Source organism: Chiloscyllium punctatum, chromosome 10, assembly GCF_047496795.1.
Source record: "Chiloscyllium punctatum isolate Juve2018m chromosome 10, sChiPun1.3, whole genome shotgun sequence".
Classification (NCBI taxonomy): domain Eukaryota; kingdom Metazoa; phylum Chordata; class Chondrichthyes; order Orectolobiformes; family Hemiscylliidae; genus Chiloscyllium; species Chiloscyllium punctatum.
The window spans coordinates 16,104,105-16,131,147 of record NC_092748.1 but is presented as its reverse complement, the minus strand read 5'-3'; the positions used below and the strand labels follow the sequence as shown (position 1 = coordinate 16,131,147).

At 45.9% G+C, this 27,043-nt stretch overlaps 1 protein-coding gene across 5 annotated transcripts in view; it reads right to left on the bottom strand.

Annotated features, from left to right (window-relative positions):
* Positions 1 to 11,304: 11,304 nt before the first annotated feature.
* Positions 11,305 to 27,043, bottom strand: part of zdbf2 (zinc finger, DBF-type containing 2) — a 31,978-nt gene continuing 16,239 nt past the window's right edge. For 3 of the 5 annotated variants that reach the window (XM_072578598.1, XM_072578597.1, XM_072578599.1), the window contains 4 exons: positions 26,565 to 26,616; positions 23,232 to 23,337; positions 17,218 to 17,345; positions 11,305 to 15,056 (listed from right to left, as the gene is read on the bottom strand). In XM_072578598.1, the coding sequence (XP_072434699.1) occupies positions 12,128 to 15,056; positions 17,218 to 17,345; positions 23,232 to 23,337; positions 26,565 to 26,581 (3,180 nt within the window). In that variant the 5' untranslated portion in view covers positions 26,582 to 26,616 and the 3' untranslated portion in view covers positions 11,305 to 12,127. The remainder of the gene's footprint in view (positions 15,057 to 17,217; positions 17,346 to 23,231; positions 23,338 to 26,564; positions 26,617 to 27,043) is intronic. The other 2 variants (XM_072578600.1, XM_072578601.1) reach the window with 1 other exon arrangement.

The following is a 27,043-nucleotide window of genomic DNA, read 5'->3' as shown; positions in this document are numbered from 1 at the left end:
TGCCCAACATCTCAGTTGCGACATGTAAGGTTACTTGCTGCTACACATCTTCAAGACTGGCATCATTATGCTTGTGGAGGATGGTGTGTTTGTAGCTTCTGGCGGTCTGTCATAATCATACAACAAGGAAACACATCCTTCAGTCCAACCAGTCCATGCTGACCATAATCCCAAACTAAACTAGTCCCACCTGCCTGAGCTTGGCCCTATATTCCTCCACACCTTTCTTAATGATATACTTTTCTAAATGTCTTTTAATGGAGGTGACAAGGGTCACCACTAGTGCACCTGTTGACTGCAACAGCAGGAAATGCACCCAACTCCAGCTCCTAGAAAACCATGTTAGGGAACTGCAGTTGGAGCTGGATGAACTTCAAATCATTCAGGAAGCGGAGGGCGTTTGTTGAGAGGAGATACAGGGAAGTAGTCACACCTCAGGAACAAGAAGGTAGAAGGGTTACCTTCAGGGGATCGAAAGGGAACCAGCAGGCTGTGCAGGGAACCCCTGTGGCTGTTCGCCTCAATAACAAATATACTGTTCTGGATACTGTTGGGGGGAGCAACTTACTGGGGTAAGCCATGGGGTACAGGTCTCTGGCATAGAGTCTGTCATTGTTGCTCAGAAGATGAGAGGGCAGAAGAGCAGAGCATTAGTCATTGGGGACTCCATAGTTAGGAGGACAGATAGGAGGTTCTGTGGGAACAAGAGAGACTCACGGTGTGTTGCCTCCCAGGTGCCAGGGTTTGTGATGTCTCGGATCATGTTTTCGAGATGTTTTGGTGGGGGTGGGGAAAGAGGGCAACCCAAACTTGTGGTCCATATAGGCACCAATGACATAGGGTGGAGGAGAGATGGGGATTTAAGGCAGAAATTCAGGGAGCTAGTGTGGAAGTTTAGAGCTAGTATAAACAGAGTTGTCTTGGTTTGTCGCCTGTGCCACGTGCTAGTGAGGAGAGAAAAAGGGAGAGAGAGGAGTTGAATACGTGGCTACAGGATTGGTGGAGGAGGGTGGGTTTTGGATTCCTGGATAATTGGGACTCTTTCTGGGGAAGGAGGGACTTCTATAAACAGGATGTTCTTCACCGGAACCAGAGGGGTACCAATATCCCAGGGGGGGTGGTTGGGAGAGGGGTGAGGAATTTGCTAATGCTCTTTGGGAGGGTTTAAACAAGTTCAGTAGGGGGATGGGAACCTAAATTGTACTTCCAGTGTACAGGAAGGTGAGAATAGTAAGGTTATAAATAAGGTTGCAAGGTCACAAGAGGGCACAGGCTTTAAGTGTGTCTACTTCAACACCAGGAGCATCCGTAATAAGGTGGGTGAACTTGCAGCATGGGTGGGTTCCTGGGATTTCAATGTTGTGGCCATTTCAGAGACATGGATAGAACAGGGACAGGAATGATTGTTGCAGGTTCCGGGATTTGGATGTTTCAGTTAGAACAGGGTTTAGATGGAGAGGAATTTGTTAAGTGTGTACAAGACAATTTTCTGATTCAGTATGTGGATGTACCTACTAGAGAAGGTGCAAAACTTGACCTACTCTTGGGAAATAAGGCAGGACAGGTGATTGAGGTGTCAGTGGGGGAGCACTTTGGGGCCAGCGACCATAATTCTATTAGATTTAAAATAGTGATGGAAAAGGATAGACCAGATCTAAAAGTTAAATTTCTAAATTGAAGAAAGGTCAATTTTGATGGTATTAGGTAAGAACTTTCGAAAGCTGATTTGGGGCAGATGTTCGCAGGTAAAAGGACGGCTGGAAAATGGGAAGCCTTCAGAAATGAGATAACAAGAATCTAGAGAAAGTATATTCCTGTCAGGGTGAAAGGGAAGGCTGGTAGGTATAGGGAATGCTGGATGACTAAAGAAATTGAGGGTTTGGTTTAGAAAAAGAAGGAAGCATATGTAAGGTATAGACAGGATAGATTGAGTGAATCCTTAGAAGTGTATAAAGGCAGCAGGGGTATACTTAAGAGGGAAATCAGCAGGGCAAAAAGGGGACATGAGATAGCTTTGGCAAATAGAATTAAGGAGAATCCAAAAGGTTTTTACAAATACGTTAAGGACAAAAGGGTAACTAGGGAGAAAACTAGGGCCCCTCAAAGATCAGCAAAGCAGCCTTTGTGTGGAGCCGCAGAAAATGGGGAAAGATACTAAATGAGTATTTTGCATCAGTATTTACTGTGGAAAAAAATATGCAAGATATAGACTGTGGGGAAATAAATGGTGACACCTTGAAAAATGTCCAAATTACAGAGGAGGAAGTGCTGCATGTCTTGAAACGCATAAAGGTGGATAAATCCTCAGGACCTGATCAGGTGTATCCTAGAACTCTGTGGGGAGCTAGAGAAGCGATTGCTGGGCCTCTTGCTGAGAAATTTGTATCATCGATAGTCACAGGTGAAGTGCCGGAAGACTGCAGGTTGGTTAACGTGGTGTCACTGTTTAAGAAGGGCGGTAAAGACAAGCCAGGGAACTATAGACCAGTGAGCCTGACATCAGTGATGGGCAAGTTGTTGGAGGGAATCCTGAGGGACTGGATGTACATGTATTTGGAAAAGCAAGGACTGATTAGGAATAGTCAACATGGCTTTGTGCATCGGAAATCATGTCTCACAAACTTGACTGAGTTTTTTGAGCAAGTAACAAAGAGGATTGATGAGGACAGAGTGGTAGATGTGATCTATATGGATTTCAGTAAGGCGTTCGACAAGGTTCCTCATGGGAGACTGGTTAGCAAGGTTAGATCTCATGGAATACAGGGAGAACTAGTCAATAGGATACAGAACTGGCTCAAAGATAGAAGACAGAGGATGGTGGTGGAGGGTTGTTTTTCAGACTGGAGGCCTGTGACCAGTGGAGTGCCACAAGGATCGGTGCTGGGTCCTCTACTTTTTGTCATTTACATAAATGATTTGGATGCAAGCATAAGAGGTACAGTTAGTAAGTTTGCAGATGACACCAAAATTGGAGGTGTCGTGGACAGCGAAGCGGGTTACCTCACATTACAACAGGATCTTGCTCAGATGGGCCAATGGGCTGAGAAGTGGCAGATGGAGTTTAATTCAGATAAACGCGAGGTGCTGCATTTTGGGAAAGCAAATCTTAGCAGGACCTATACATTTAATGGTAAGGTCCTAGGGAGTGTTGCTGAACAAAGAGACCTTGGAGTGCAGGTTCATAGTTCCTTGAAAGTGGAGTCGCAGGTAGATAGGATAGTGAAGAAGGCATTTGGTATGCTTTCCTTTATTGGTCAGAGTATTGAGTACAGGAGTTGGGAGGTCATGTTGCGGCTGTAAAGGACATTGGTTAGGCCACTGTTGGAATAATGCATGCAATTCTGGTCTCCTTCCTATTGGAAAGATGTTGTGAAACTTGAAAGGGTTCAGAAAAAATTTACTAGAATTTTGCCAGGGTTGGAGGATCTGAGCTACAGGGAGAGGCTGAACAGGCTGGAGTTGTTATCCCTGGAGCGTCGGAGACTGAGAGGTGACCTTATAGAGGTTTACAAAATTATGAGGGGCATGGATAGGATAAATAGACAAAGTCTTTTCCTTGGGGTGGGGGGAGTCCAGAATTGGAGGGCATAGGTTTAGGGTGAGACGGGAAAGATACAAAAGAGACCTAAGGGGCAACTTTTTCACACAGAGGGTGGTACGTGTATGGAATGAGCTGCCAGAGGAAGTGGTGGAGGCTGGTATAATTGCAACATTTAAGAGACATTTGGATGGGTATATGAATAGAAAGGGTTGGAGGGATATGGGCTGGGTGCTGGCAGGTGGGACTAGATAGGGTTGGGATATCTGGTCGGCATGGACGGATTGGACCAAAGGGTCTGTTTCCATGCTGTACATCTCTATGACTCTGTAACAGAGAAGATATTAAAAGAGGAGGGTTGTTGCATTGTTAGTCAAGGACAGTATTACAGTGGCAGAAAGGACATTTGAGGACTCGTCCACTGATGTAGTATGGACTGAGGTTAAGGTTAGAAACAGGAAAGGAGATCACCCTGTTGGGAGTTTTCTATAGGCCTCCAAATAGTCCCAGAGATGTAGAGGAAAGGATGGCAAAGATGATTCTCGATAGGAGCGAGAGTGACAGGGTAGTTGTTAAGGGGGTCTTTAACTTTCCAAATATTGACTGGGAATACTATAGTTCAAGAACTTTAGATGGGTCAGTTTTTGTCCAATGTGTGCAGGAGGGTTTCCTGACACAATATGTAGACAGGCCAACAAGGGGTCACATTGGCTTTGGTACTGGATAATGAACCAGGCTAGGTGTTAGATTTGGAGGTAGGTGAGCATTTTGGTGATAGTGACCATAATTTGGTCATGTTTACTTTAGCAATGGAAAGGGATAGGTGTATACTGCAGGGTGAGTGAGATCTGGGGGAAAGATAATTATGATATGATTAGGCAAGATTTAGGATGCATAGGATGGGGAAAGAAACTGCAGGGAATGAGTGCAATTGAAATGTAGAGCTTATTCAAGGAACTATTAACTGCATATCCTTGATAACTATCACCAAAATGCTCACCTACCTCCAAATCTAACACCTAGCCTGGTTCATTATCCAGTACCAAAGCCAATGTGACCCCTTGTTGGCCTGTCTACATATTGTGTCAGGCAGGGAGGAAGTGGTCGAGCAAGGGAGCCATGGTTTACTAAAGTAGTTGAAGCTCTTGTCAAGAGGAAGAAGGCTTATGTTAGGATTAGACGTGAAGGTTCAGTTAGAGTGCTTGAGAGTTACAAGTTAGCCAGGAAAGACCCAAAGAGAGCGCTAAGGGCAGCCAGGAGGGGACATGAGAAGTTGTTGGCGAATGGGATCAAGAAAAACCCTAGACCTTTCTATCGGTATATCAGGAATAAAAGAATGACTAGAGTAAGATTAGGGCCAATCAAGGATAGTAGTGGGAAGTGGCCCGTGGAGTCAGAGGAGATAGGGGAAGCGCTGAATGAATATTTTTCATAAGTATTCACACTGGAAAAAGACAATGTTGTCAAGGTGAATGCTGAGATACACACTACGAGACTAGATGAGATTGAGGTTCACAAAGAGGTGTTAGCAATTCTGTAAAGTGTGAAAATAATTAAATCCCCTGGGCTGAATGGGATTTATCCTAGAATTCTCTGGCAAGCCAGGGAGAAGACTGCAGAGCCTTTGGCTTTGATCTTTAGGTCATCATTGTCTACAGGAATAGTACCAGAAGATTGGGGGATAGCAAACGCTGTTCCCTTGCTCAAGAAGGGGAGTAGAGACAACCTTGGTAATTACAGCCTTACTTCAGTTGTGGGTGAAGTTTTGGTAAAGGTTGTAAGAGATATGATTTGTAATCATCCAGAAAGAAATAAGTTGATTAGGGATAGTCAATATGGTTTTGTGAAGGGTGGGTCATGCCTCACAAACCTTATGGAGTTCTTTGAGAAGGTGACCAAACAGGTGGATGAGGGTAAAGCAATTGATATGGTGTATATGGATTGTAGTAAGGCGTTTGATAAGAAAGCGGGTAAGGAAAAGCTAGGGAACTATAAGTTGGTGAGCCTGAGATTAATGGTGGGCAAGTTATTGGAGGGAATCCTGAGGGACAGTATTTACATGCATTTGGGAAGGCAAGGACTGGTTAGGGATCGTCAACATGGCTTTGTGTGTAGGAAATCATATCTTAATAATTTAATTAAGTTTTTTGAAGAAGTAACAAAGAGGGATTGATGAGGGCAAGGCAGTGGACATGATCTATATGAACTTCAGTAAGACGTTCAACGAGGTTCCTCAAAGCAGACCATTAGACACAGGAGCAGAAATTAGGCCATTCAGCCCATCGAGTCTGCTCTGCCATTCAATCATGGCTGATAAGTTTCTCAATCCCATTCTCCCACTTTCTCCCCGTAACCCTTGATACTCAAGAACCTCGTCTTAAATATACTCAATGACCTGGCCTCCCCAGCCTACTGTGGCAATGAATTCCATAAATTCACCACTCCTTCGCTGAAGAAGTTCCTCCTTATCTCCATTTAGGTCTTCCCTTTACTCTAAGGCTATGCCGCTGGGTCTAAGTCTCTCCTACCACTAGAAACATCTACCCATCTACTCTATCCTGGCCATTCAGTATTCTGTATGTTTCAATAACATCACCCCTCATTCTTCTAAACTCTGAGTATAGTCCCAGAGTCCTCAAAGGTTCCTCATACGTTTCGTCTTTTATTCCTGGGATCATTCTCGTGAACATCCTCTGGACCCGCACCAGAATCAATACATCTTTCCTGAGGTATGGGGCCCAAAATTACTCACAATACTCTAAATGTGGTCTGACTAGTGCCTTATTAACCCTCAGAAGTACATCCCTGCTTTTATATTCTAGTCCTCACATGATGAATGACAACATTGTATTTGCCTTCCCAACTACTGACTCAACCTGCATATTTAGCTTAAAGGAAACCTGGATTAGGGCTCCCAAGTCCCTTTGCACTTCTGATGTCTGAATTTCCTCCCCATTTAGAAAATAATCCATTCCTCTATTCTTCCTACCAAAGTGCATGACCTCACACTTTCCCACATTGTATTGCATCTGCCCACTCTCAAATCTTTCTCCTCAATACTACCTGCCCTTCCACCTATCTTTGTATCATCTGCAAATTTAGCAAGGTTAGATCACACGGAATAGAGGGAGAAATAGACATTTAGATACAGAACTGGCTCAAAGGTAGAAGACAGAGGGTGGTGGTGCAGGGTTGTTTTTCAGACTGGAGGCCTGTGACCAGTGGTGTGCCACAAGGATCAAAACCTGGTCTACTGCTTTTTGCCATTTATATACATAATTTGGATGTGAATACAAGTAGTATAGTTTCTAAGTTTGCAGGTGACACCAAAATTGGAGGTGTAGTAGTCAGTGAAGGAGGTTACCTCAGAGTGCAAGTGGATCTTGATCAGATGGGCCAAGGAGTGGCAGATGGAGTTTAATTTTGATAAATGTGAGGTGCTGCATTTTTGGAAAGGCAAATCAGGGCAGAATTATACACGTAATGGTAAGGTTCTGGGGAGCATTACTGAACAAAGAGACCTTGGAGTGCAGGTTCATAGTCCCTTGAAAGTGGAGTTGCAGGTAGATAGGATAGTGAAGGTGGCATTTGGTATGCTTTCCTTAATTGGGTATAGGAGTTGGGAGGTCATGTTGCAGCTGTATAGGACATTGGTGATGTCACTTTTGGAATACTGTGTGCAATTCTGATCTCCCTGCCACAGAAAGGATGTTGTGAAACTTGGAAGAGCTCAGAAATGATTTACAAGGATGTTGCCAGGGTTGGCGGGTTTGAGCTATAGGCTGATTAGGCTGAGGCTATTTCCCTGGAGCGTCAGCAGTTGAGGGGTGATCTTATAGAGATTTACAAAATCATGAGGGGCATGGAAAGGGTAAAGAGACAGGGTCTTTTCCCTGGGTTAGGTGAGTCTAACACTAGTGGACATAGGTTTAAGGTGAGAGGGGAAAGATATAAAAGGGATCTAAGGGGAAACTTTCTCATGTTAAGGGTGGTGTGTGTATGGATTGAGCTGCCAGAGGAAGTGGTAGAAGTGGGTACAATTACAACATTTAAAAGGCATCTGGATGGATACATGAATAGGAAGGGTTTAAGAAGGATATTGGCCAAATGCTGTCAAATGGACTAGGGTATCTGGTCAACATAGATGAGTTGCACCATAGGGTCTGTTTCCATGCTATACATCTCTATGATTCTATAACTGCTGACTGTGTAGCTCACAAAAGGGAGGTTACATTAGACCACTATGAATTATGACACCACCTCTACCACAGATTGAGTGGCTCCTCTAATGTCGACCCAGCGATGGAATAGTGTCCTAGCCTGCTTTTGTCACCTAGCGGCGGCAGTGTGGATTTTGCAGTTTGCAGGAGTTGCAAGCAGGTATCTGGACTATCTCTGACACCTCGCTCCCCTTCCTGGACCTCTCCATCTCCATTAGTGACGACCGACTTGACACTGACATTTTTTATAAACCCACTGACTCCCACAGCTACCTGGACTACACCTCTTCCCACCCTATCTCTTGCAAAAATGCCATCCCGTATTCCAAATTTCTCCGCCTCCGCCGTATCTGCTCCCGGGAGGACCAGTTCCACCATAGGACACACCAGATGGCCTCCTTCTTTAGAGACCGCAATTTCCCTTCCCACATGGTTAAAGATGCCCTCCAACGCATCTCGTCCACATCCCGCACCTCCGCCCTCAGACCCCACCCCTCCAACCGTAACAAGGACAGAACGCCCCTGGTGCTCACCTTCCACCCTACAAACCTTCGCATCAACCAAATCATCCACCGACATTTCCGCCACCTCCAAAAAGATCCCACCACCAGGGATATATTTCCCTCCCCACCCCTTTCCGCCTTCCGCAAAGACCGTTCCCTCCATGACTACCTGGTCAGGTCCATACCCCCCTACGACCCACCCTCCCATTCTGGCACTTTCCCCTGCCACCGCAGGAACTGTAAAACCTGTGCCCACACCTCCTCCCTCACCTCTATCCAAGGCCCTAAAGGAGCCTTCCACATCCATCAAAGTTTCACCTGCACATCCACCAATATCATTTATTGTATCCGTTGCTCCCGATGTGGTCTCCTCTACATTGGGGAGACTGGGCACCTCCTAGCAGAGCGCTTTAGGGAACATCTCCGGGACACCCGCACCAATCAACCAAACCACCCCGTGGCCCAACATTTCAACTCCCCCTCCCACTCTGCCGAGGACATGGAGGTCCTGGGCCTCCTTCACCGCCGCTCCCTCACCACCAGACGCCTGGAGGAAGAACGCCTCATCTTCCGCCTCGGAACACTTCAACCCCAGGGCATCAATGTGGCCTTCAACAGCTTCCTCATTTCCCCTTCCCCCACCTCATCCTAGTTTCAAACTTGCAGCTCAGTTACTGTCTCCTTGACTTGTCCGACCTGCCTATCTTCTTTTCCACCTATCCACTCCACCCTCTCCTCCTTGACCTATCACCTTCATCTCCTCCCCCACTCACCCATTGTACTTTATGCTACTCTCTCCCCACCCCCACCCTCCTCTAGCTTATCTCTCCACGCTTCAGGCTCTCTGCCTTTATTCCTGATGAAGGGCTTTTGCCCAAAACGTCGATTTCGCTGCTCGTTGGATGCTGCCTGAACTGCTGTGCTCTTCCAGCACCACTAATCCAGTATAATCCCAAACTAAACTAGTCCCACTTGCATGCACTTGGCCCATATCCCTCCAAACATTTTCATTCATGGACTTATCCAAATATCTTTTGAATGCTCTTATCCACATCCACCACTTTCTCTGGGAGTTCATTCCGCAGACGAATCACTGTGTAAAAGAAAATTGCCCCTCATGGCTTTGTAAAATCTTTCGCTTCTCACCTTAAGAGAGATATGCCCCCTATTGTTGAAATCCCCAGCCTAGGGGGAAGACACCTGCTATTCACCTCACCTGTACTCTTGTCGTCAGCATTTGGTGGAGCGGTGGCTCAAACACAGCGGACAAACTTAGTTGAAAGCTCTGGGCTTGCTCTGAGAATGAAATGCTGTCAACTGTATCTGAAATGAGCTCCACGGTAGATTCTCTAATGCATCAACAGATGGATAAACAATGACACAGTGTAAGTTTTCCAGTCGGAGCTCGAGAGGAGCCTGTGGGAAAATATTCATGGCCACAGTCACTCTTGCAGATGCTGGCAATGCAATCCCTGCCTTGTTTTATAGAAAATTTCACTCATGATACCTGCACAATCCAAGCAGAGAATCAACATTGTTCCTTGACATTTACTAACATCCATCCAAGACGACTTAGAAAACTGTTCTCCTCTGCTGTGCACTCAGTGACAGAAACATATTCAAAAAAAACATGTTTCCAGCAACTTTCCTCAGAGTCAATGGTTTACTCAGCAGTTTTCATTGACCCATATGCTAGGATTATCTTATTACCCAGGGGACTTGCATTAGGAAGGATCTGAGGAAGTGTCAGTGGACCTAAAACATTAACTCCGATCTCTCTCCACAGATGCTGCCAGACCTGCTGAGCCTTTCCAGCAATTTCTGATTGCATTTCTGATTTTCAGCACCCGCAGTTCTTTCGGTTTTTAATTTTGACTCCCATCAGGAGTCTGTGGGCAGTGGTCAGGAGGGGGAGGCTTTCATGGTTTTATCCATTTCCTACCAGATCATAAGAAATAGGAACAGGAATAGCCCCGCCAGGTTGCCCCATTGTTCAAAAGGATCACGGCTGACCTGACATCCCTCACATCCATTTTGTTGCCCTTCCCCCTCCTGATAAAGAATCTGTTTATTTCAGCCTTATATGTGCACACACAGGAAATCTGCCCCCACTGCTCTCTGACGCAAGGAGCTCCAAAGACACACTGTCCTCACCATCTCAGTCTTAAATTGGTGGACATGCTTGCCCAAGGATAACACAACAATCTCCCATCTTGCTGTTGATGGCAATATGCTAATTCAGTGGCCAGGGGAAGCTTATGCCCGAAACATTGACTCTCCTGCTCCTTGGATGCTGCCTGACCTACTGCGCTTCTCCAGCACCACACTCTCAACTCTTGCAAGGGCAGCAATGCCTCAGGGACAGGGGCATCCAAGCTGGTTTCGGCAGACATCTTGGACGTGGTCTTTGATGGGTCTTACTTGCCAACTTGGAGAGAACTAGTGAAAGCACCTGACTCAGGCCTCCAAGACTAACAGAGTTCACTGATTCAGAAAAGCTGTTTCTGCTTACCTGACTGCCCATAAAGAGAGGCCAGAATTACAAGGTGGCAATTAATAAATCCAACTGAGAATTTTTCTTTGGAGGGGGTTTGAGGCCTTCTTTAAACAAAAACTAAGATGATTGTGGTTAGAATGTAAAGGCAGGTAAGGTGAGGATACAGCAAACTTTCTTTTAACCAGCACCTTATGAATCCCACTTTCAATAGACTGGCAAAACGTATATACCTATAAATTACTGAATTATTTCTATCCAATTATTATAGCTTTTTAAAAAAATTGATTTAACTCAGTGTAAATATACTTGTTCAATTGAACAGCCACACAAAATATCAACAGTTGATTCATTGAGTTAATTTCCCCTCAAATACCGTCGTGTCCGAATCGTCAGTTGAGGGCGAGTAAGAAGCTGCTGGCTTTCTTTGAGGTGAACTTGCATTATTATGTAAGTGATCTGCGCTGTAAATAAAGTATAACTGTGATGGGTATAGCCCCAGCATCACGTTTCTATTAGCGCATGTTTTCACATGTGAACCTTTTAATTATCCGGAATATTTGATCAACCACTCTTGGTCCTGTGGGGTGCCAGTTAATAAAACATTCGCTTTTTTCAAGTCAACACGTTCAGAGATGTCATGAAGTAGGTGGGACTTTAACCCGGGCTTCTTGGCTCAGAGGTGGGGACACTTTGGTAAGATGAAAGTCTTTGGTTAAAAACTTAGCCCAAGGTGTCTTTTCTGAATGTGAATGCTACCTGTTTTCCTCTGGGAGTATGGCACACTTTAGGTTGAAGGGGAATCTCAATGAGAGAGTGAGAGACAGAGAGTGAGAGACAGAGAGTGAGAGAGCGTGAGAGAGAGAGCGTGAGAGAGTGAGAATTGAAACATAGCAGCTTAGACCAGGTGGACCAAGTAGTCCCAAACACCCTAAACATAAAGATTAAAAGTTGGCACAATGGTACTGTCCCTACCCAGAAGGACTGGGTTCAAGTCTCACTTACTCCAGACACGTGTGATAACAAGCCTGATTAGCTGGTTTCAAAATAGCTAAAAATAAAAACTGCGCGAGGTGCTGTACTTAACAAATCACTCAGTGCTCCAATGTTTGAACACAAGACACTGTTAAAAAAAACGCTAGGGCTCTTTATAAAAATACAGGCTGCAATTTCTTTTTGTGTGTGTTTCAGCTGCAAATTCCCTGAAGTACTTCATACAAATAGAACTTTTTAAAAAAACACGCAACAATTCAGAATGAAGAGAGTGGAAGGGAAGGGAAGGTGAGAAATGGGCCTTGGTGATGGTGGGAAGTCACAGACAGACAGGAGGCTGCTCCAGCCCCACAAATGGAGGGTGATGTAGGGTAAGGGTTCACTTTCTCTTGCGGGCGGCCTGGCGGGGGCTTTGCCGGGGGACAGTGACTACCTCGGCCTCCCTCCGCACCACCTTCCTGCCTGAGGTGGTGTCCCTGGAAGCAGGCCTGAGGCGGGGCCTACGGCTGGGTGGGGGGCTGGTGGTGGGTGGGCCCGTGTCAGAGTGGGATGAGGCGCCCCTGAGGCTGGGCCGTGGCCCTAGGGTTGGTCTGACAGGGCCATCCTCCCTGCCCCCGCTCTCCCCATTCTCCTCCTCCTCTTCCTCACACCCCGCCACCTGCCCTTCCCCAGAGGCTTGCCTCGGGCCCTCCTTGTCCAAAGGCCTCCGGCTCCTGGGGCCCACGTACACCTGGAGCTTGCCAAATGGTGACTCAGGTGTCTCTTTCCTCAGCGGTGACAGAAGGCCACTTTTGGCCTCTGACAAGAGATGGCGGCAGCGGCGCTGAGGAGGAGCGGGCGGCGGAGGCCTTAGCCCCCCGTCCGAACCTAACAAAGAGCGGGACAGTGACGGCTGGCGGGAGCTGGAGGCAGTGCCAGTGCTTTTGGACGGGCACTCGCTGCCAGGGCTCTCCCCAAGTGGCCGCTCCTTGACAGAAGAAGATGAGGCAGCAGCGGCCATCGTAGGCCACAGGCCTGAGGCCTGGTTGTTACCCGGATGCGGGAGAGCCGCGGCAGCGCAGGCAACACCTCCTGCGGCCTTGAGCCGTGGCTTTTCGGTGAACTGTCCCATGTTGATATCTGGGCTCAGGCTCCTGAACAGCTGCCGCACGTGGTGGGTGCCTGGCGGCGTCTTGACGATTCTGTTGGTGGCCGGGTCATAGTATCTGACTGGTGACTTCTTGTACTTGTACTTGGCCGGGCTGCTACCGTCATCAGACGCCTTTGAGGTCCTCTTGCCCTCGTGGCAGACGGCCCGTGTGGCCGACGTGAAATCTGGCGACGACAGCACGTAGATGACGGTCCTCGGCTGCACCGGGCTCATGATCTTGCTGTAGGCCCTGGGCAGCCTCACCGAACACAGCCTAGCCTTGGCACCGGGCCTCTCCTCTGCCTCAGCCTCACCACCTGCCCAGACATTCTCAGGCTCCTGCTCCACCCTCCGTGACTTCTTCTTGACCACTGGGTAGCCAGCCTCGCTGGTCTGGGTACCATGGCTCACCTTCACCACCTGGCACCGGGACGCCAGGCGGCAGTGCCTCAGGCCCGGTTTCTTTCCCGGCTCCGGCTTGCAGGGGCCCAGCTCGGGCTCGGCCTCGTCGTTGCCCTCCTGCAAGTGGGGTAAACCCCCGGCGGTTTCAGCTGAAGCCTTGGAGTTGGCCTGTGATGGGTCTTTGTTGCCAGCCTGGTGCTTCTTGCGTTGTTTCTTTCCACGGTTGGCCAGCGACTCACTGTCGAAATAGCACAAGTATCGCCCCTCCTTGAACTCCTTGACTAACGCCTCCACCTTCAGGTCATCCTCCGCCATGATTTCCGACCAGGTCTTCCCCGCGAATGACGCAGGCACGTATGGCAGCGACCGGAGCTTCTGCTCACCTTCAAGGGGCTGCGGCCTGGTTTCCAACTGCTCCACCTTCACGCCATTCTCAGTGTGGGCGGGATTCTCCTCTTCCATTTTGTCGCACTCTTCCGGCTGGAAATGCAGGACGGAGCTCAGCTGGGTTTTGTAGCCTCTGTCTTCGAGGGTTATCTGGGTATCCGTCAGCAGCTCCAGGTCCTTGCTCGCTATCCGCGAGCAGTCCTTTTCCACCTTGACAGAGGTGTCCCACTCGGAGCTGCTGGTCGACTTCAGGTGCCCCAGGTGACTACCAAGGGAACAGATGCTGCCACCAGAACTGCCATCTTCACTAGCAGCTGGCTGCTGTCCCCCTGCTTTCCTTTCACTGGATAGGCTTAAAGACAGCATTTTCTTGAAGCAAGATGCTGTATCCCGCACCGCCTGTCTGTTACAAACCGCGTCATTACTGTTCAAAGGGGCACCCGGATGGTGGTCTCCTTCAAGAGGCCATTTCCTGCCTGGCAGATTGCCCTGTAGGCCTGTCTCTACTACCTTCCTTTTCTTCTCGAGCTGACAATAAGTCGGCATCCCTTTGACCTCCGCTGCTGAACTCTCACTGTCACTCTCCTGAGATTGTGACACCTGCCTGTTGCAGTACTTCTGAATGACTGTCTCGATGGTCTCTGAGACCAGGTCCTCTATGCGGTCCACGATTTTCGCCTCTTTGAGGGAACTGAGGCAAGTGACGGTGCTCCTGTTCTGTGGCCTGCACTCCTCCGCTTGGCTTGGCCCACCCGCGCAGCGCGGGCTGCTGGCCCCGGTGTAGTCCCTGAGTTGAGGAAGAGGCGACCCTGCTACTGTGCCCTGAGAGTTAACATTGTGCAACCTGGAAAACCGCAAAGCTGGCCCTGAGGAGACATTAGGAAAGTTCATTTGAGTGGGACTCCAATTTTCACGTTGCTCGCATCTGGGTTGGCTGACAGCCACTATCTTATCGTGGTCCTTTATTCCCTTCCTTGGCGTAGGTCGGTACAGACCTAAACCGATACGATGTCCATGCCGATCCACTTTACCGCATGACAGGATACCCTCACTCACACCTAAAAAAGCAGCCCTGCGTAAGCCTTTAGGTGTAGGGGAGCTGATGTCAATCACATGCTCGCCATACGCTGTTTCTTTAACAGTGGTATCTTTGTGAATCAGTGGAGTGCCAATAGCCATTGGAGATGATACATTGGCTTTAGCCCGACTGCAAGCTGCTGCATTCTTCCCAACCATCAAGTGTGCTGATCTGATGGATTCGTTATCGGTGCTGGGCAACTCCTCTCTGGTCCCAATGGTCTCCTTGTCATCTTGACAGGAGTGTATGTCTGCGAGCTCCTTCCTGGGGTGAAGAGGGGCATTGATTGACGGCAGATCCATGTACGTCGACCTGAGGAGCACAAGTTTTTTAAAAAATGTTAACAGTTTTGTAATGCAGGACTTTAATAGCTCTTCATTCTGTACCCATTCATAAAGTTCAGGACAGACCATATTTGGAGTATCGTGAGCAATTTTGGGACCCTTGCCTCAGGATGTATTGGCCCTAGAAGGCCTCCAGAATGTTTGAGGACTCTGGGTCTATACTTGATGGAATTTAGAAGGTTGAAGGGGGGGATCCAAGTGAAACATAGAGAATATTGAATAGTGTGGACATTGGGAAGATGCTTCCATTGGCAGGAGAGACTAAGACCCAAGGGCACAGCATTAAAGGGAAGACCCTGTAGAACAGAGATAAAGAAGATAATTCTTCAGCCAGAGAGTGATGAATCCATGGAATTCACTGCCACAGAAGTGTGAGGAGGCCAGGTCATTTGAGTATATTTAAGGCCAAGATAGGTAGGTTCTTGACTGTCAAAGGGATCAAGGGTTATGGGAAGTAAGCAAGAGAATGGGGTTGAGAAACTTATCAGCCATGATTGAATCGCGGTGCAGACTTGATGGGCTGAATGGCCTAATTTCTGCTCCTGTGTCTTATGGTCTAAATGCAAAAGTGTCCAATTTTAAACAAACAATCACAACAATCTGAACAACAGGAGACAAGTCAACTCTGATTGGCTAAAGGTGCTACTGTAGTGTAAGAACTAAGGAATGATAGGCTCTTTGATAATTCAAATAAAAAGACAAGGCTTGAAGATATTACTTTTCTTTGGCATAAATTGTTGTGATAATTTAAAATTTGGCATTCTTGTTTTGTCTTGATTGGTAAAATGTCTTGTCCTGCACAAGGCATATCTCTTTTCAAGAATAGTGGGGTTGCGGGTAGACAGGATAGTGAAGGCGGTGTTTAGTGTGTTTGATTTTATTGGTCAGTGCATCGAGTATAGGAGTTGGGATGACATGTTACAGCTGTACAGGACATTGGTTAGGTGACTTTTGGAATACTGCATTCAGTTCTGGTCTCCCTGCTATAGGAAAGATGTTGTGAAACTCGAAAGGGTTCAAAAAAGATTTACAAGTATATTGCCAGGATTGGAGAGTTTGAGCTCTAGGGAGAGGCTGAATGGGCTGGGACTAGTTTCCCTGGAGTGTCAGAAGCTGAGGTGTGACCTTAGAGGTTTATAAAATCATGAAGGGCATGGATAGGGTAAATAGACAAGGTCTTTTCCCTGGGGTGGGGGAGTCCAGAACTAGAGGGCACAGGTTTAGGGTGAGAGGGGAAAGATATAAAAGACACCTAAAGGGCAACATTTTCACGCAGAGGGTGGTGCGTGTGTGGAATGAGCAGCCACAGGAAGTGGTGGAGGCTGGTACAATTACATTTAAACAGCATCTGGATGGGTATATGAATAGAAAGGGTTGAGAGGGATATGGACCAAGTGCTGGCAGATGGGACTAAATTAGGTTAGAAGGTCTAGTTGAAATAAATGAGTTGGATTGAAGGGTCTATTTCCGTGCTGTACATCGCTACGACCCTGTGGCAAGGAAAGCAACACTCCAGAAGAAATAAAGATTGAGCTTTTTGGTTCATGTCAGTGTTAGTGGCTAAAACAAAACTGTTACGGTAAATTGGCAAACTATGGCAGCTTGAAGTACACTGTATTTAAGCATTCACCTGTAGACAGGGAGGATCATCTAACATCTGAATAATTTTTGTCTACCCCAAAACAGAAAAAATGCTCAAAAAGGAAAGGATGTGCATTTTATACAGCACCTTTCATGACCTCAGCTCCTAAACCACTTTACATTCAATAAACGTGCTGTATTGATTTCGAAAGAGCCCAGATGATTCTTTTAACTGTTAGCAGTTCTACTTAGCACTGTTCTGCAATCTTACAAGTATTGAAAGGCGATGGGAAGAGCTTCACAAGGTATTCTTTCTTTTTTGAACTATTAAAACATTCTTGCTGCTTGCATCTAGGAATTCACACAGGCATTGGCAAATATGTCAGTCTCCTTAATCAGATCATAGGCCTATCTTATATGCTGCAAGTATGAGGCAGTGTGTATGGACAGTGACTAGCTACACAGACCAGCTGTCATGACAGTCAGCTGCTAAGTGGTGGAGAATTACAGCATTCAGACTAACATGTCTAAGAGTGCCCTTTGTTTACCTGTTGTCTTTATACTGGGAAGGGTGGTACTGGATGACATCCTGCAGGAAGCGTTCCATGAGGCTTTTAGCTGGTCCCTGGTTCCTGGACTCACTGGCAAATTGCCTGTGCCGAATGGTCTGGAGGTGCTGAGCAAAAAACAAAGCACAGAACATTAAAGTGAACATGACTCGGCCAAGATTACACCTAATTTCACTGCAACTACCTTCACCCCATCTGACTCCCTCTTCAAAAGAGGCTTGACCTTGGTTGGGAATTTGTACCCAAGCATATGAGAAGTTCGCTCCTTTGACTGGCTGCACTGCCAGACATGGCTGTTCTCCAGCTTCACTCTCAGAACCTGTTCCTATTCCCTTCCACGGGCTCTCTCACAGACAGCATTCAGCACGAGAAAGCCTGCCAAATGCTGCCTCTTCCTCTTTGCTGAGCTGCCACAGCTAGTCTGAGCCCTCTGCTACCCCAACTCTCGCCGAGTGCTTCAGGTGGGCGGCACTGTGGCTCAGTAGTTAGCACTGCTGCCCCACAGCGCCAGAGACCCGGGTTCGATTCCACCGTCGTGGAGACTGTGTGGAATCTGCGCATTCTCCCAATGTCTGCAGAGTTTCTGCTGGGTGCCCTGGTTTCCTTCTACAGTCCAAAGGTGTGCGCTTTAGGTGAATTGGCCACACTAAATTGCCCATAGTGTCCAGGGATGTGCAGGCTAGGCAGGTGAGCCATGGGAAATGCAGGGATACACGGATAGGCTAGGGAGGTGGGTCGAGGTGCGATACTCTGAGGGTTGGTATGGTCTGAATGGTCTGTTTCCACACTGTAGGGATTCTATGACAGGTTGGGAATGGAGCCTGGGATTTTCCTGTGCTATACTGACAGCTGCAAACCACTACAACCAACTTGAGTGAATGGGAGAGGTTCTACACATTCAGCCTTAAAGATGTGTCTGGACTCTTTTTCCACCTGGAGTGTGCGCGCTTCCAGAGCTTAGCAACATTTTCATTGGTCTGTCACAAGATACAAACCAGACTGAACACATACATTTCACTTTGATGGAGGAGACGGAGTCCCCCCAGTTCAGCTTCTCTCAATTTATCAACGATCAAACCATGAGGTGGGCCTGAATCTGTCACTGCCAGCACAAGGCGTGACCATCAGATCCTCAGTGCTCAATGACCAACTACACACTTCTCAGCGAGTCACCTCTGCTTCTTAAATTTCTGTATCCAGCAAGGTCTCTCAAACAGCACTGCGATAGAAATGCAATTTGAAGGAATAGATATCAACCAGGATTCTGGGAAATCACTTCAACTTCATGAATGATGAAGTGGGATCTTTCACATCCGTTCCCCAGCCCTTTCTTCAACATCTCATCGGAATTCAGCACCTCAGGTGAAGGATTGTATTTTATATTGCATGACCACCAGATATCCCAGAATACTTTGCAGCTAACGTGACCAGTGGTGTCCCATAAGGTTAAGGGCTGGGACTCAATAATTTTCGGTTAGTAACAATTCTGAGGATCAGGACAGAAGACCCTTTAGAACCGAGACAAGGAGAAACGTCTTTAGCCAGAGAGTTCTGAGCCTATGGAATTCATTACCACAGAAAACTGATGAGGCCAGGTCATTGAGTATATTTAAAACACAGACAGATAAGTTCTTGATTGCCAAGTGTCTCAAAGGTTATGGGGAGAAGGTGGGAAAATGCAGTTAAAAAACCTGTCAGCCATGACTGAATGGTAGAGCAGACTCAATGGGCTGAATGGCCTAATTTCTCCTCCAATGTCTTATGGTCTTATGAATTAATTTGCCAGTGAGAAATTGGCAGCATTTTTAGCACTGTAGATGGAAGCACGCAAGAATGTTTGATGGCTCAACTCATTTGTCAACACTGTCAATCTGATTTCAAATGTAGCTTTTTTTTTTAAATGTCAACCTCTGGCACTCAGAGACCTTTAAGAGTGAGGGAGCTAGAATTCAAGGTCTATATGTTCCTGTGAGGGTGAAGGGCAAGGTTGGCAGAAATAGGGAACCCTGGATGACAAGAAATATTGAGGGATTGATCAGAAAAAAGGAGGCATGACTCAGGTACAGGCAGCTGGGATCAGGGGAATCCCTGGAGGTATACAGGGAATACAGTAGTTTACTGAAGAAGGAAATCAAGAGGGTGAAAAGTGGGCACGAGATAGCCTTGGCTGAGAAGATTAGGGTGAATTCAAAGAGGTTCTTTAAGTTTATTAAAGGAAAAAGAATAACTAGAGAGAATAGGGCCCTAAGACCAAACAGGACATGTATGCATAGAACCACAGGGTAATGGATGAGGTCCTCAAATGAATACTTCTCCTCTGTGTTTACCATGGAGAAAGCCATGAAAACTTGGGAAAGTTCATGGTGATATCTTGGGGATAGTCCATATCACAGTAGAGGAGGTATTGGGTGTATTAGAATGTATGAAGATGGTTAAACCTTTTGATCCTGACCAGATATATCCAAGAACACTGGAAGAGCCTAGAGAAGAAATTGCAGGGGCCCTGGCTAATATATTTGCATCATCACTAGTCACAGGTGTGATCCTGGAAGACTGGAGGGTAGTGAATGTGCCATTATTCAAGAAGGGCTGCAAAGAAAAACCTGGGAACTCTAGACCAGTAAGTTTAACATCTGTGGAGGGTAAGTTATTTGAGAAGATTCTGAGGGCTCAGATATGCAGGCATTTGGAAAGACAGGGTTTGATTAGGAGTAGTCAGCATGGCTATGTGAGTGGGACATCTTTGAGGAAGTGACCAGGAAGGGCGGTAGATGTATCTATATGGATTTCAGTAAGGCCTTTGATAAGGTTCCACATGGTAGGCTGCTCTGGAAGGCTAGATCATATGGAATCCAGGATGAGCTGGCAAATTTGATACACAATTGACTGATGGAAGGAAATAGAGGGTAATACTGGAAGGATTCTTGTCAGACTAGAGGCCTGTGACTAGTGGAGTGCCTCAGGAGTTGGTGCTGGACCCATGGCTGTTTGTTATCTATATCAAAGATTTGGATGAGAACATACAAGGCATGATTAATAAGTTTGCAAATGACATTAAAATAGGTGGTATCACGGACAGGGAGGAAGGTTATCTGAAATTGCAGCAGGACCTCGATCAGCTGGGGAAGTGGGCTGAGAAATGGCAATGGTGTTTAATATAGATAAGTGCACTTTGGAAAGTCAAATCAAGGTAGGAATTTCATGGTGAATGGCAAGGCCTTAAAGAGTGGAACAGAGGGATCTTGGCATTCAGGTGCATGGTTCTCTGAAACTGGAGTCACAGGTAGACAAGACAGTGAAGGTGGTCTTTGGCACACTGGCCTTGATCAGTCAAAGCATTAAGTATAGAAGTTGGGAAGTTATCTTGTAGCTGCACAGGACGTTGGTGAGAACGCACTTGTTCAGTTTTGGTCACTTTGTTATAGGAAGGATGTTATTAAACTAGAAAGAATGTAGAAGAAATTTGCAAGGATGTTACCTCAACGGTCTGAGTTACAGGGAGAGGTTGGACAAGTTAGGACATTTTTCTTTAGAGCATAGGAGACTAAGGGGGGATCTTACAGAAAGGTATAAGGTCATGAGAGGCATTGATAGGGTGAATGCACGCAGTCTTTTTTCCTAGGGTTGGGCAATCGAGGAAGAGGGGGCATCAGTTTAAAGTTAGAGCAGAAAGAATAAAAGGGAACCGGAGAGGCAACATTTTTACACAGAGGGCGGTAGGCATATGGAATGAGCTACCAGTGGAAGTGGTTGAGGCAGGTACATTAACAACATTTAAAAGGTGTTTGAATACATACAAGGATATGGGCCAAGTGCAGGGAAATGGGGTTAGCATGGATAGCCATTTTGTTCGTTGTGGATCAGTTTGGGCTGAAGGACTCTATGACTCAACCTATTCAGATGCAGAGCAGGTGGGTGTGACCCTGGGCCTCCTGGATCAGAGGTAGCCACAAGAGCACACAAAATGGATTTCAATGTAGGCAAATAGAGATGACTTGGGCTTTAAGGATAAAAGAGAGTACTTTTGACATGGTAAGTAGCCAGAAGTAGCAGAGGACCGAATAGACTTGGAGATCTGATAAATCCATGAAAATATCACAAAATGTTACAGAAAGTAATCAAAATCCCAAATGGAATGCTGATCTTTGCATCCACAGAATACATGAGGTCAGTTCTTCTTTAGCTAAACAGCCCCCAAGAAACTAAACCTAGTTTGAGTCACTATCCTCTGGAAAGGGTATAAATTGCTTGAGTGGGCACAGTGCTTATTTACCCAAAGGATTAAATTACTAGTATTGTTCAAAGTAGGTCTGGAATTTAAAGAAAAAGGGCTATTTGTGGTTTTCAAAATGCAAAAGGAAATTGATAAGGTAGATTGGAGATTCCAAGACCAGGCAGAACAGTCGAAACTTTAGAGTCTGCTGTCACAGCAGTGAAATCAGGAATTACATCTTCATAAATGTATTCACTCCTGGGCATCGCTGGACAGATTAACTGCCTGTCCCTAGTTGCCCCTTGAGAAGGTGGTGGTGAGCTGACTTCTTGAACTGCTGCAGGGTGACACACAATGCCTTTAGGGAGGGAATACCAGGATTTTCAGCCAGCAACACTGAAGGGACAGTGACATATTTTGTCAGGATGGCAAGTGGATTGGAGGAGAACTTGCTGGTGGTGATTTTCCCATGAACCTGCTACCCATGTCTGTCTGAATGGAAGTGATCATGGGTTTGGAAGGTTCTATGGGATCCTTGCTGAATTTCTGCAGCACACACAGCTGCTACTGTGTATCGGTGGTGGAGGGAGTGGATGCGGTGCCATTCATGCGGAGCTTTGTCCTGAATGATGTCAAAGCTTCTTGGAGTGTTGTTGGAGCTGCACCCATCCAGGAAAGTGGGAACTATTCAATTACATTCCTGACTTATGCCTTATAGCTGGTGGACAGGCTTTGTGAAGTCAGGAGGTGAGTTACTCAATGTTCCAAGCCTTGGCCTGCTCTATTGTCATTGTATTTATCTGGCAAGTCCATTTGAGTTTCTGGTTAATAATAACCCCTCCCCCCATAATGGTAATAGTGGGAGATTCAGTGATGGTAACACCATTGAGTGTTAAGGGGTAGTGGTTAAATTGTCTCCTTTTAGAGATAGCCATTGCCATTTGTGTGCTGTGAATGTTACTTGCCACTTGTCAGCCCAAGCCTCGTCTTGTTGCTTTTGAACATGGACTGCTTCAGTACCTGAGGAGTTGAGAATGATGCTGAACGTTGTACGGTACAATCTTCAATGAACATCCCCACTCCTGTCCTTATGACGGAGGGAAACCATTATTGAAGGAGTTGAAGATGGTTGGGTCTAGGACACTAACTTGAGGAACTCCTACAGAGGCATCCTGAGGCTGATACAATTGAACTCCCACAACCATTGTCCTATGTGCCAGTCCTTACTCCAACCAGCAGAGAACATTTCCCATTTTCCATTAATAATAGGAACTTCTCTTTTGAAGGGAATTGAGATGCTAGGCCACTGACAATCACTGCTTCTGCTCGGTGACCTGTTTCGTTCTCCACAGAAACTGGTGGACCCATGGAGTATCTCCAATGTTTTATTTCAGATTTCCAGCTTTGGCAGCATTTTGCTTTCACGTTACCACTCTACTGATATTGGTCAAGAGAAAATACATGGGCCAGGAAAGCAGAGAGAATTGCTTTGCTTCACGTCGTGCCAGGTAATCCTTTTCAATCACCTTGTGGAAGTTGACAGACTGTCAGCTGGACAGCATTGCTGGCAATGCAGCCTTCCATCAGCACTGCACTGGTTTACCAGTGGAGGTTAAGTATTGAATTATCTGGCATTCAGCTTGAATCCATGATATTCCTGCTCAGAAGTGGATGCACAAGTAATGAGCCAAGAGGACGACCACTGGGGGCCTGCATTATCAAGCTATGCTGGACTCAATTTAATTTTTCGATAATTATGAAGCACTCACACTATCCTTACCTGTTCCAGACAGGTATACAACTCTTTACAGCAGCCGCAATAGCCTCGCCTGCTCTGTTTCGAGAATGTCTCTGGTATTGGCTGTTCCTGGTGTGGTCCATCGCCACTGCAAAGGCCAAAAGCAGCACACTAATCCTATTAGACACACATCACATAGCAAGCTGACCTGGGCTGAACCAGGTATTGTTTTAACAAAAACACCAAACAGTAGCTATTGTGTGCAAGGATGAAGAAATCGCCGTCTCTCACTTCCATCAATAGGGTCATGTCCCCAGTGAGAAAATGATGCGGTGTATTGGTTGCGTGACTCTTGGACTAGTAATCCAGAGAATGGAGCTCAAACCCCATCATGATAAATTGAAAATTTCAACTGTGCAGATTGTCTGGGAAAATGAAAATTTGATATTAATGGAAATTATCGTCAAGGCATTGTCTAAGAACAGCCAATAGAGCCCTTTTAGGGAAAGAAAGTAGCCATCATTAACTGGCCAATGTTGTAACTACAGCCTCAAAATAATAAATGCAAAAATACCGTAGATGCTGGAAATCTGAAATAAGAACAGAAGTTGCTGTCGAAACTCAGCAGCTGTGTCAGCAACTTTGGAGAGGGGAAAAAAAAATCAGTTGACATTTTTTTGAATCTTTGGAGAGTCTGAAATCCAAAGAAAGTCTTTGGGCTAAAAAGGTCAAAATGTTTTTCTCTCACCGCAGATGCTGACAGACCTGCTGAGTTTCTCCAGTGTTTTCTGGATACAATCCCACAATGAAACGACCCCCCACCCCCCCCTCCAAAATGGCTAGTGAGCAATGCAGTTGTCGCATCTCCTCACCATAATTAGGATGGCCAAGAAATCCCAGCCTTGGCAGTGACACATCAGAAGGTGATAAAGGGAAAGGAGCCTTTTAAGACCATAGAACTGTTTTGTCAGACTCTCTGAAATTTTAAATGATGCAATCGGAAGTTTCTTCCCACTTTATTGAACAGAATTTGGAATTGCTTACATGTCTCAGCCTCTGTCTCTACTGTCTAGTCACCGCCTTTCTCTCCAAAGACACGTGATGGGCTGGGCACTGTTTCTACTTGGTGTCAGGTATTCTCTTTCAGTTCCTCAATTTTCACTTTGAATTCGAACATTACTCTGATGTATCCCACAGTGAAGGCACTCAGACCCCTTCCTAGCCCCTCTAGCTGTGATGGGAACAAGCTTCTACAATCAGGAACAAGGCATGGAGGATATGACTCAAGATCAATTACGTCATCAGGAAACTCCAGATATCCCTGGAGTTATTCATGCTGTAGCTGTCCTGATGCTGCTATTGGGTGTGCAATGTGTTAAAACCATTCCATGCAGTGTTCCCTTTGAAGGAGACAATATGCGCAGTGTAGCATATACAAAAGGGAAATCATTGCTCCTGCTGCTACAGAGTCTATTTTAAAGTATGCAACAGAAGGCAAGAAATTATCGGATCTTGGCAGCAATGTTCCAGCAGGATGGTTTTGACATGCCTTGTTTCATCAGCAGTGAATAAATGGCCTAGCCCCATTGACAAGATTGCAGTCTTCATTTTAAAAGGTCGGCAGGATGGAGCCCACTAAGACAAACAAATAATTTTGCATGTGCAACTATAGATCCAAACGTAAAAAGTGTGTCATCAGATACATGCAAGGGGAAAATCGGCCCAAGGCTCTCTATCGTTGTCTACTTTCCATTCAGTATATGTGTTGGGATTCCTAAAGTTCCATGCAATATAAGGCTGGTCTATTGGAAACTTCATAAACAGGGCCGGAGACATTTGTTCACTGTGCAACCTTATATGTTGAAATTAGGCTTCGTCAAAACCAGCCTATGGAATAATGCCTACCTTGCTGAGACCCATTTTTCAGCGTATTGAATAAACTCATGAACAGGCCAAGGGCTGTCACTTTTCATCCTGTAAAGTGTCATGTCTACCCCAGATTGCACTGTACGATCAAGGTACCAAAACAGTCACAAAGGTAGCTGTTTCACGATGCTACTGTGTGGAAGTAACATGAGTGGTGTTCACCATGGAAAGGATGTTATTGTCCAGCTAAAAAGATGCCCATCACAAAACTGAGAAATGTTGTCTATGAATTTCAGTGCTGGTATGGTGCCGTCCATCCCAAAAACTGATGGATCATTTCAAACAGCATGGCCCTTTGTTCTCAACAATGTACAGACCATATCCAACTAGCCCATGTTCACAAAGCTCAACAGTATCCCACATCAGAGGTGATTCCACAATAGGACAGGTTAGCAAGTGTCCCCAAAGAATTATACTGATTTCGCATAGTCAGCTATGTGTGCTAGAAACTGCATATATTAATATACATGTGCAGATAAAGAACATCGCCACACAGTGCCCATTTCAACTCAACTGTACAGGTGGCAGCTCTTCTCTGGTTCATTTCTCAAGGCCATGTCTTGATCAAGTATGTTGTCTGGTTTAAAATTTATAAGCATAGGCTGGCAGTCACCTGCCAATCATCATTAACTGGTGTATTCTCCAATGCGATGCCTCGACCAGAGTCCGCTCGCTAACCAACCAGTGACTCTTATCCCGGTTCTGAGGAAGGGTCACCAGAACCAAAGCGTCAACTTTGACTTCTCTTCAAAGATGGTTCCAGACCTGCTCAGCTTTTCCAGCAACATCTGTTTTTGTTTCTGATTTACAGCATCCGCAGTTCTTTATGTTTTTATTTAGCACTCTTGTCTTATACAGTTCAAATACTTTTCCCATTTGCTTTAGTATCGCTTTGCAAATTGACCTGATGTGTACAAAACAGAAAGCTTCAAAGTGCATTTCCTCAGTAGATACCACATTGCTGATATTGTTCCACTTCTCACAGCACATGGCCTCAAAATAACTATCAAGCTTAGGAGTGGCATAATTATGAACCCAGACCTATTAGCATTCAGTCTAATTTCAATAAGATTCTTACGTCCAGCAGAGGAGATCAAAGGATCCCAAGCTGATGACTGACACATCACCCAGTCCTTTCAAGGCCATTACTCATGGATGAAAATATTTCAATCTCTGCCAAATTTTATTCATTTTGCTCAAAATATTCTCTTCCCAAGCTAAGGTGCTTTGATATTTTGCAAGATGTGAACTCATCCCTCCAAACAAAACTTTTGGACAGTTAGTTCCTTGACACGGATGGAATTTTGATAATAATTACTCGATATTGTTTTTAATTCCCCTCAGCTATCCAGCCAGATACTCTGGATGCTGTCCAGTCAACCAGCTTCCATACCCAATAGATCCCTACCCCTTGCAATTTGCCACTGGTCTTAGAGTTGTCACACTTACCTGGCACTGTCATTCATCTCTGCAAAGGACTCACTCTCTCCTCTTGATGCACCTATCAGATCGAATGGAAACCAAACGTAAGGTTTTGTCGTTTTTTAACTTCAGGTACTGCATTATGTATTTGCTGAAATAGAGCAGCCCAAGTAGCTTGATGCAGGATTGTACATGTATTGCCTAACTATATAGAGTAGGCCAAATAGATCAAGTATCAGTGGGAGAAGATCAGATGTTTGATGATAGGTCATAGCGTCAGAATCATACAGCATGGAAACAGACCCTTCAATTAGTTCGAATCCACACAACCAGGTCCCCAAACTGAACTAGTCCCACCTGTCTGCACTTGGCCTACATTCCTCCAAACCTTTCCTATTCATGTACTTATCCACATGTCCTAAACATAACTGTACCTGTATCCACCATTTCCTCTGGCATTTCATTCCACACACGAACCACTGTGTTTAAAAAAAGGTTGCCCCTCA